The sequence below is a fragment of the Erpetoichthys calabaricus genome, chromosome 5 (genome assembly GCF_900747795.2).
Source record: "Erpetoichthys calabaricus chromosome 5, fErpCal1.3, whole genome shotgun sequence".
NCBI classification, from domain to species: Eukaryota; Metazoa; Chordata; class Cladistia; order Polypteriformes; family Polypteridae; genus Erpetoichthys; species Erpetoichthys calabaricus.
The window spans coordinates 29,980,512-29,992,093 of NC_041398.2; the positions used below are offsets into that span (position 1 = coordinate 29,980,512).

An 11,582-nucleotide genomic window follows, 5' to 3' on the forward strand; every position below is an offset into this window, starting at 1 on the left:
ACCAGCCATCTTGTAATTTACTATTGTATGAAATAGTTGCTCTTTTAGAATAAAGTCCAGAGAAAAGCCAAGCAAAATGACACCTTTTATTGGGTAACTAAAAAGATTACAATATGCAAGCTTTCGAGGCAACTCAGGCCCCTTCTTCAGGCAAGATCTTGCCTGAAGTAGGGGCCTGATCTTGCCTGAAGAAGGGGCCTGAGTTGCCTCGAAAGCTTGCATATTGTAATCTTTTTAGTTAGCCAATAAAAGGTGTCATTTTGCTTGGCTTTTCTCTACATTCATAATGGCTAACACGGTACAACACCCTAGTACTACAGAATAAAATCCAGAAAACCAAATGATATTCTTAAAAAAGAAAAAAACACACATGGAGTCAATATATAAATAGCAATATTCAGAGCAGTTATCCAGATTGATGTCAACAAAAAAATCATTACACATTACCACACGTAGCACTAGGAGAAATTTGTCCCACTTTCAATAGGGAATTTTTTAACATTTGCATCATGCTTGAGATTTTTGTTCTCCTTTTTTCATGTTCCTACTGATTACTTGGTATGTTTTTTTTTTTTTTTTTGAACATATTAATGTATGTGTTTTGTTACTGTATGCATAGTGACCTGTTCAGTATGAGGTAGATAATTTGTAGATCATTGTATAAAAACAATCTTGTCTGATCTAAGGTTAACTGACTATTCTTAAAAGGTCCCCAAAGTCATTATGATATATTTTTTTTAATACTGATGTTGTTTTAACATGGAAGTCAAAGGTCTAAGGGCTGTGTAAGGATCTGCTCAAGCAGGAGTCCTGTTTGCATAATGGAGGTGTAAAGATGGATATAGATACCCCATTTGTGGCAAATTAACACATATATCTGTATTATCACTTTTACATTTTGATGTTGTTTCTTTCTGTCTTTGTTTTTCCCTCCAAGCTTTGCCCAGGTTTCTGAAAAACTTGTGCTTATGGCTATTGACAGCTCTATTTAAAAGCCTGGTGTTTTCATTGTGGGCTGTGGATGATAAATAATTCAAGTACCCACAAACCTGAAGCAGGCATCATAAATTAGTAAACAGATGATGAGAAGAGAATCTAATTGCACCTACTGCTGGGCATTGTCCAGAATGTTTAGGTGGCATGGTGCTACTATTCCACATTTGGCCAGTTCCACTAACTGGCTGTGTTACATTTATATAGTACTTTGTATGGTGAATAATACCCCAAAAAACCTCATACATTCAGTTTTACAGAAACACTAAGCCATGATATTGTGATGCAAAACCAGTGAATGGGAAAGAAATATGAAACCTGCTATTTTGAAGTGTATACGGTTAATTATTTGTAATTCATCCAATATGCTTACAGTGCAACAGTTGTGTTTTCTCTGTCTAAAAGGCAATTGATTTATCAATTTGTTTTCCAAATGGCTTATATAAGGGACATACAGTATGTAGCCACTGTCTAACACTGTCCAACAGAATAGTATAAAGTAATCCTGGAATCATAGGGACCAATTGCTTCACTGCTTTTCAGTGGAAGTGTGCATGTGGTTGTTCATTTCATTTGTTTTCCACCACTTATCTGGGAACTGTTTCTGGGGCAATTGTGTGATGTTTCTGATCCCAAGGTATTCTTAGGCCATCTGGGAGATATAGTTCTCCAAGCAAACCCTGGGTCTTCGCTGGGGTCTCTTCTCAGCTGGTTGTGCCCATAGAGAGGCATTCGGGTGACATCTTTATCAAATGTCCAAACCACCTCAGCTGGCACTTCACAATGTGAATGGTCAATGGCTGTACTCCCAGCCTTTCCCGGATGTCTCTGCTTCTCACCTTTTCTCTAAGGGAGAGCCCAGCCACACTGTAGAGACAGCATTTTGGCTGCTTGTACCTGAAGTCTCATCCTTTCGGTTGTTACCCAAAGCTCAAGACCACAGTTGAGGGAAGGGATGTAGATCGAGTGGTAAACTGAAAGCTTCACCTTCTGGCCTAGTTCCTTCTTCACTACTGTGGATCAGTATAATGGCTGCATAACTTGTCTCCCCAATCCATCTGTTGCTCTCACCATTCCTTTGCTTCTCACTCATGAACAAGACCCTGAGATACTTCAACTCCTCCATTTGAGGCAGTAACTCTCATCTGACTGGGAAAGGACAGTCTACCTTTTTCATACTCAGGACCATGGCATCAGATTTGGAGAGTTGTTGATCCTCATCCCTACCACTTCACACTCTTGTTACAAACTATGCCAGTGTCTGCTGGAGTTCACAGACTGATGAAGCCAACTGGACCACATTGTCTGAAAAAGCAGTGATGCTATTATAGGCCACCAAACTGGACACCCTCCCCTCCCTGGCTGTACCTTTTTATATCATGTCCACGAAAATCGCATACAGGTTTGGAGACCAAGCACAGCCCTGGCAGAGTCCCACACCCACCGAGAACATTACTGATATTTTTTCAAGTATGTGGACACGGCTGTCGCTGTGCTTATAATGATATTCCATATTTTCCCAGCACCACCCACAGGATGCATTGAGGGAAACAGTCATATGCTTTCTCTAAGTCCACAAAGCACATCTAGGCCGATTGGGTGTACTGCCATGAGGGCAAAGAGCCTGTCCACTGTTCCACAGCATGGACAGAATTCATATTGCTCCTCCTGGATCTGAGGTTCCATGACTGCATGGAGTCTCCTTTCAAGTACTCTGGCATAAGCTTTCTTGGGGAGGCTGAGGAGTGTGATCCCCTGATAGCTGAAGTACATCATTCGGTCCACTTTTTAAAAAATGGGGACCACCACATACCTGCTCTGCCACTCAAAGGGAAATACTCCCGTGGCCATACAACATTGTAAAGGTATATCAGCCATAACATCCCAATACTGGCCAGAGCCTTTAGCATTTCCAGGCAAATCTCGAGCTGCTTAACAACCTCTGTGACCTCCCCTAGGGAAATGGGCATTGATGCTCATCTGGGATACAGGAAAGCACTTTTGGAAGTAGAAGTTGAAAGTCTTTTGGACAGGGGCATTCCCCTGACATTCACAGTCCACCTTCACTACTCGCTTAGGCTTACCAGGTCTGTCCAGGTGCCTCCTCAACCATCTGACCCACCTGACTACCAAGGACTGATCATTTGACAGCTCTGCCCCTCTCTTCCCCTGAGTGTCCAGAACATACCACCTCAAATTTGATGATATGATTATGAAGTTGATCATAGATCTTTGGCTTTCTGGTACCAAGTGTACTTATGAGCCACCTTATATTTTAAAATAATGTTTGTTTATGGGCAAACCATGCCTAGCACTGAATTTCAATAACGAAACACTTGGGATTAGATAAGCAGGCCATTCCTCCCAATTAGGCCTCTCCAGGTGTCTCATTTCTTAGTTCTGTGGATGTCACCCCTTTCCAGGATCCCCTCCAGGTACTTTAAGAAGGCATGGTACTCCAAACTGCCCTTTGGTACATAAGCACATACAACAGTCAGAATCCTCCCCTCCGTGACCTTCAGGCACTTGTTCCCTGGGACAATTATGGCATCGACCAGGCAAGGTCTCAATAAGAAGTCCACTCCTGCCCAATGCCTTTCTTCCAGGGCAACTCCAGAATAAAGGAGAAAAGACTTCTTATTTTGCTGTTTCCCAGCAGTGTTTACATTTTTATGTAAGTATGATTTACTGAACCTTTTTACTTGAATTCACCGTATCATGACTTTTTCAATTGTGGGTTTAGAGAATAAATAATGCCCTGTTTAACCAGGCTGGTGTCTTTGTTGTCACTGTTTTATGAAAAAGAAACATTACCAATACATTTGTTTTCCTTTAATAAAGAGCTGTCCACCCCAGCATTGAGTTTTAATCAAAGAATGAAATGAAAATCATCTCAAGACGTGTGAATGTTTATTTCAAAAACTGGTTTTATAGATAGATAGATAGATAGATAGATAGAGATACTTTATTAATCCCAATGGGAAATTCACATAGAGAGACTTTTATGAGCAAGAGGTGAAAACCAATGTCTAACATTTTAGGGCAAAAAAAAAAAAAAAAAACCCTGTTCACACGGTGGTGCTGTAATGTTCCCTGTAGAATTTCATGTTAAAAAAATAAGCAAAATATAGCAGTGCTTAATACCATCATAAGTAGTGGTGCAGTGTTTAAGGATTCTCCCTTATAGCTCCAGGGCCCTATTTCCAAGTCCCCTCCAGATCACTGAGAAGTTTTCACTTTTTCCCAACACCTTTGCTCTTTTTCTTTGGTACTGCGGTTTTCCTTTTGTATCTCAAAGTTGTAAATCCATCCATCACTTTTGTCAAACAACGTATCCAGGGCAGGGTTGTGGAGCAGCTGGAGCCTATCCAAGCAATCATTTGGTGCAAGGCAGGAACAACACCTGGACAGTGGTTTAGGTAAATTCCAAATTTGTCCTGTACAAGATACTGGGTTGTGTGAGGGACTATAACTTATTATGGGGTTGTTTCCTAAAGCATGTGTGATGATGCTGGGATAGGCTTTGGCTCCCTGTAACATCAAACTGAATTAATGGTTTTGAAATTGGAATGTCAGAATAGTGTATTAATAATGGTTGTTCTAATGCCTTGTCCCATCCATCTATCCATTTGCTAAACCCGCTTATACAGAGCAGCATCACAAGGCAACTAGAGCATATCCCAGCAATCATTGGGCACAAGGCAGGATCACTGGACAAGATGCCAGCCAATTGCACGTGAACACGCATACATACTGTACACACATTTGGCCCAATTTAACAATGTGGAATTCTCCCAATCTGTTTGTATTTGGACTGTAGGAGGGTGTTAGGAAACCCGTGAGGACACAGGGAGAACATGCAAACTCCGGTCTCCTTATTGCGAGGCAACAGCTCTACCACTGCTACCTATGTAATGTCCCACTCTTATTTATTCTTTATACTTATGTATGTCTCAATCAAACACTTGGCAATTCTTGAAGGATAAATAATTGTAATCTGCCAGATTTATTGTGATGAAGAAACCTAATCAACTGACCCAAAGTCACTGGATATCAAATGTAACACTGAGTAATTTTGTGTGCACATCAAACTTTTTATGCATTTTTTTTTTAATTCTGTTCACATTGTGCCCAATCTGTCAACCTTGTTCCATAGACTGCTTTATTGTAGTCTTTTAGCTGTTGCTCTCCCGTCTGCAGTCGTAAGAACACATTGTCCATGGGTAATTAAATCACTGCTAACGACCACCATGAGTCATTGCAGTTACTAGCAGAAGGCAAAAAAAGTTTCTCACTTTTCCTTTCAGTTTTGTGGCATAGTTTTTACATTAGATGGGAATTTATACTTCTTTTCTAACAAATTTTTGTCTTTAGTTAACCCTTGCATTCAGTTGTCCAGCATCTCTGTGGCGGCATTTGAAATGTAGAGGAGTTAATATTCATGTTGACTTTCCTGCTGCTGGGGTGGCAGTGGAAGAACTGACTTTTGCATGCTTTATGTGTTGAGACTGTGACGAAATGAGCAGTGATAATGAGCTGTATTGTCTCTTTATTTGGCCAGATACCTAAAAGGTCTTTAAAGTTGTGAGAAGCCAGTATATGTGTGTAGAGCCAAGTGCAAATGGAACTTTGCCAGCACTGAAGTTTACATTACTAGGCGGTTTGCAAGGCATATTCATTGCTGGAGTGTAATGGCATATACTGTATGATTTGCCTGCCAGTGCTTTCATTTTGTGATGAACGAAGTGTGAGGGGCATATGTGTATACTGTATCTATAAAAGCAGTATTCTTTTTACTTTAAAATGTTGAGCCTTATCAGGATCTATATTGTCTTCTCTCCTGGATTACTGGTTTAGCCAACACTATGCACTGCTTTCATTTTACAGAGCTAATCTTGCCATTAACTCCATATAAATTATTGCAGGGCCAGATTCTCATTTGGTATCATATCCAAAATGTTGGAAATGGTGTCGTGTTAAGATTTTTTTTTTAAGCAGAAAAGTGCCGAGCTGTAAGCAAAACTGATAATGTTCTCCCCTCTTCTTGAGGAACCCTAGACATTGCACATCTGATGTTGTTATATCAGGCAATCTATTTGTTTGGCTAAATGTCTTAACATTACAAGAAAAGAACCATACAGTAGTACAGTGAGGGTGATGACACATTTTTGATCATTAAAATTCCCAGGTCTGTTGAAAATTTTCTAGAGTTTGTGGATTTGTTGGGAGTTTTTGGCAATGTGATTAATCTGTAAAGTTGTTAATTTCTTTTTTGTACCACTACCAGTTGTGTTATAGCCTTAAATGGAGTCTGGGTCATAGATACAAGATGGTGATGTTTTGTTAATATGTAGGTTGTTATTAATGGAGCAGAAATAATTTTATGCCTGTATCTGTATGTAGGCCTGCCAAACATGGAAGGATCAGTGCACTATCCATAATTGCATGGAATTGCATAATGATACAGGCAAGCAGACAAGTCCTGGGGCAAGTTCAAATATGTAATGCTGAGCCTGTTTTGTTATAGCTTTCTGGCAAAAACATCACACTAGGGATTGTTAAAATAGACTGGGTGAAGATGGAATGGGGAAGAAGAGAAGTGTGCTTGCAGACAGTGAAAGGTGTGGTGCTGACAGTTATAGACAGACCGAGAGAGGGAGGGAGAGAGTGGAATGAATAGAGGCAAGCTAGGCTGAACTCCCTGGAACAAAGGCAAAGGGAATGTAAAGTCCAAATATTTTCTTAAACAGGCATAAGCGTGAAGTAACATTAAACAGATATGTGGCTTAATGCCTGTCTTGTCATGTCTCATAGTATAATCTTCACCTAGCTTGGTGACAATAGGGTTTAAGGAGTGAGGAGCTGTCTTGGTGTATTGGCATTGTCTTGAAATGCTCCTCTACTTCATGAACAGATACTTCATTGATCCCAAGAGGGAAATTGTAGTACTACAGCAGGTAATAAATAGAGCTACATAGAATGCACTGAAAATTGAACAGTAAGGAAAACAAATATTTCCATAATCTCCTTAAATTGACATATTCAGTTTGTACTAAAATTGTTTACCGAGTACAGTATGTATTATAATATCTAATAGCAGATGGTAAAAAGACAGTTAAAATGATTGTGTTGTTAAAGGTGCTACACAGGTTGACCAAAGTATCATGAATAGATTGTGTGACACTCTTTATGACAGCCAGCAGCTTAGCCAATGGCTCTTTTCTGCTTCTGTCTCCTGGGATTCCAGACTAGTACCAAGAAAAAAAAATGTCTTCCTTCTTTATTAAATTTGTTTTTGGTCTGTCCATTGAAAACACGGGTCTTGATTGAGGTGAAGATATTTCAGTTTCCTCTCCCTGAAGATAGTTTGCACTTTAGACAGTGGACATGAGAGGTGGTGATTTGGGTGTTGATCACTCCCTCTATAGATCCAGTTTATAATTTACTAATAAATTCCTTCAATAACTGTTAACATTGAAATGTTCATTTCTCAGTCTGGCAGATTATTTGCATTCATATCTGTGCCTACCCATGTTTAAAGTAGAAGTTGGTTAAATGCAAATTTTATGTTACATGATTTGTTGGCACTTTATGGCAGTACAGCAACAAACTGAAAGTTTATGCATGGCAGATTCAAAATGCACAAAAGATATGATAATCTTGTAACCGATGCCTTTCAGAAAACTGATTGTCTGATTATAAGCAGACATAAAATGAACTTCTAAAAACTCTGAGTGCGGGCTGTATTTAATCAGATTAGAAATCATTTTCTCAGTGAAGTAAGGGCAAAGTGTCAGTCACATTTATAACCAGTTTGTTCCAGAAGACATTAAGTGTGTGGTTAAGAGTTTAAGGCAGTGCTGTTCAAGGGAATTTGTTTTTTTTATCTTCTAATGTTAGAACTTCTCTGTAATAATGTTTTAATCATAGATCCAGAAATAACAGTATTTTTGAGTACCAGTAGTTAGAGTATAAAAATAACAAAAGCAATTCAACACTGTGGGCCAGTCAGCACTACACTTTTTGGCTGACCTGCATGCTATTCAAACCTCCTCATCCATTGGTATAATACTTGATTTTTTAAATTTTGTTATTCTTTATGGGAAGTGTTCTACATCCTGAAATCATCACAGAAAGAATGTTGAATCTACACAGAAAGTGTTTGGGCTGGGACTTGAACCCAAAGCTCACTGTTGCTTGATGGCCCAGTACCCCTCCCTAAGCAATTTACATGTTCATCCTACTATCTACTATCTGTTCATATTTTTTTTCATTGGGTGCTACAGTTTGTCTGCCACATTTTAGGCTAATTGGAGATTCTAAATTGTTTTTTTTTTTTTTTTTAATGAATCTTTGTTTCAGGGGTCCCATTCTGAGGTTAATTCCTGCCTTGTGACCAAAGCTACTTAGATAGGCTGTCACCTCCATCACAGTGAACTCCTGTTTATTAAGCAGAATTGATTAAAGCTGCATTAATATTTTATTACGCAAACTAATAATGCTGTGTTAAATCATTACTGTCAGTATGCACTGCTTTTGCCATTTTAAACCTGTCATTATCATGATAAATTATGTATTTTGTGCGTATGTTAGCCAATAAAAACAACATTAGTTAACAAGTCTGTCAGCACTAGGACAATTTGCATACAATTAATTTTCTTTCTGAGGGTCACTGAGTGACCATTGAAAATTAAATGGGCTGATTTGGTATCTTCCACTGTGTTTAAAATTTTTTAAAGTTGTTGTTTCTTTATTGATTATCAAGTTATTGTTTAACTTAAAGCAGCATGTTAGACTTTCTATCAAAAAAAGCATTCAGCCTCTAGATATAAGTGTAAATAACTCCAAAATAAAGAAATAAATTTAGTAAATGAGTCACTCCATGCATAGCAGATAAATCTGAGAGCCAGTTGCTTGAGTGCCATGATGCTGAATTGCAAATGAAGCCAATTTGTAAATGGCTTAAGAGCTAGTGATAAAGACAAGCAGCTGAAAGGTTAGAATAAAAAATATATATAATTATTTTCAGTTTAGCCTGCTCACTTTCTCACTTGAACAGGAGATTGAAAATGAGAATGATACACAAAAGCAGTCAAGCTCTGACCTGCTGTATAGGTGGAATGAACTCTTGTGCTAACAGAACTTCTATATCAGATTTCACCTTATGGCTGCCAGGCACACTTGATTTCCTTTTCCTTACTTACTTGGTGTTAAATGACACCTCATTAGAAACCAATACCAAGATCCCATTCTCTGTGACATTTCCAAAATGTCAGTGAGGGGGACATTTTATATGCCATTTATTTCCTATTGCTTCCGAGTGCTTGTTTGCTTTATTTTGCTTGGCTTTTCTGTACAGACTGATCCCGACATTTATGGTGGTTATCTATTACTGTGTTGTTTCTGAGTACCCCCCCCCCCACTCCCCCCAATCTTACAATCAAGGTTCATCACTATACTAGTACATGAGTCAGCCTAACGAATACCTTTCAGACAATGATAGAAAGAGGGTGGAATATACTATATGTTATAAAAACTATATAACATTTAAAAGTACATTCTCAAACCTGCATAATACAATTTAAGATTGCATTGTGGTGTGCTGCAGCATATTCTGGTATTTAAGTGAAAGAGAATCAATCGTCATAATACACTTGCCAGCCATCTCTTGACTTAATTGTCTAATAAAAACATGGATCTCATGCATGATTTTTCTGTTTTAGTTACCTTAATATTAACAAGCCTTGGCTTACAAAAAAAAATCCATCTTGCATTAGCTAATGATGTATATGTTATGTGTCCATCATTTGAATATTTCACTTTAGTTATTTGAACACCTACCATGAACTTTCTTTATGCAAAACAAATTAGGTATGCTGTCTCAGGACACAGTTAAAGTCAAAACTGTGTGAGGACTGTGAAAGCTGCCTCCTATATGATTACATTTAAAAAATATCAAGAAAACCATGGGCCTTTAGGCCTCTAGAGTGCTCTCAGTTAAAATCTTAATCTAGGAATCTGACTTGTCTTCAAGGTTCGTGGAAAGTGACTCATGCTTTTGACCTAAAACACTCTTGGAAGGTATTCTGTTGGTCTGTACTTCATTACATGCTTTTGTCAATATTGATCTTCAATTTTTTTTCTTTCTGTTTAGGTGAGGCACCGAATTTCAGGACAGGTGATGGTTCTGAAGATGAACACTCTTCCAAGTAACCGTGCCAACATGCTACGAGAGGTGCAGCTCATGAATCGTCTATCCCATCCAAATATCCTCCGGTCAGTGATTTTCTGAGTATTATTTATTTTGACGTGTCTTTATTGCAAGGATTCTCGTATCTGTGACCCAAGTGGATGCACGCAGCCTAACATACATCCCGGACCAGCTTCTGAATGTTGCTAACACACAATCACAAATCATTTGCATGATACCAACTTCCTATGCCCTTTATGTTTAGCAGGTGTTTTAACACCTCATTATATGTAAATGCTTGTAGTTTTGTTATAATCTGTATGTCTGTAAGATCACTTCATTAGAACATTTTACAATGCCTCATGAGTGCTTCTAATTACTGTATGTATTCTTAGTCTCTTACACCCCATGACCAGGAAATACAAGTGACAGAATGTTTGGAGGATTGGCATGCAATAAAGGAGGAGTAATGTTAATCAAGAGATGGTGCGTTTTAAATATGAGTTACACAAAAAATGTGTTTGCAGTATGAAGACAGCAATTTCTGCCATTCAGTTTGTTGGCACTCCTTATTCTTGTTGACACTGGTATAGGCAACCCTCTTTATCTGGGGTCTTTATGGATGATTTCCCTCTACAGTGACTTCAAGCTTTTGATGCATATCTTATTTCTACAACTTCAGCTTTCCTGCTATTGTGACTTTGCAATGGATAAATTTCAAATTGAGCACAACAATAAACCTTTACATAGCTCAACTGTTTGTAAATTGGTACCCAATCCTAACATGCTTTGTGTGTGTGGTTTTTTTTTTTTTTTTTTTTTTTTTGTGGTGGCATGATGACAGCATCTCCAGTTGTTCTTTTTTGTTTTCTCATGCATGCCTTTGTTCTGATGTAAAACACTGCAACAAATTCTCTAAATAAACTCATAGGACCTAAGAAAAAAAAAATAGAACCACTTCTATATTGGCATACTGCAGTATTTCATATTATATTATCTTTGTAGAAAAGAAAACGGTAAAACACCACCTCGAACATCAGTTGGCCTTGCTATCTCGTAGCTCTAGAATTCTGGCTTTAAATTCCATTCTGGACTGCCTTGGTGGAGTTTGCACATTTTGTGCTCTGTCTACACAGTTTTTTTTTTTCTGAGTACTTCCAGTTTTCCTACCACATCCCAAAGATATGTATGCTATTTTAACTGACACCTCTTAATTTAATTAGTGTGGATTTGTGTATGACGGATCCCTGTCCAGAGCTGATTTTCACCTTGTCCCAAAGGCTACTTTGATGGGCAATTGACTTCTATGACACCAAACTGAATATGAGATTACAAGAAGTATATAATGGAAATGATCTGTATTAACTAAAACATCAATGTAACCTCATTTTATATTTTT

At 38.3% G+C, this 11,582-nt stretch overlaps 1 protein-coding gene across 1 annotated transcript in view; it reads left to right on the forward strand.

Annotated features, from left to right (window-relative positions):
- tesk1b (testis associated actin remodelling kinase 1b) overlaps positions 1–11,582 on the forward strand; it is a 110,980-nt gene that overhangs the window by 40,329 nt on the left and 59,069 nt on the right. Inside the window, exon 2 of the mRNA XM_028801423.2 lies at positions 10,148–10,269. Coding sequence (XP_028657256.1) covers positions 10,148–10,269 — 122 coding nt within the window. The remainder of the gene's footprint in view (positions 1–10,147; positions 10,270–11,582) is intronic.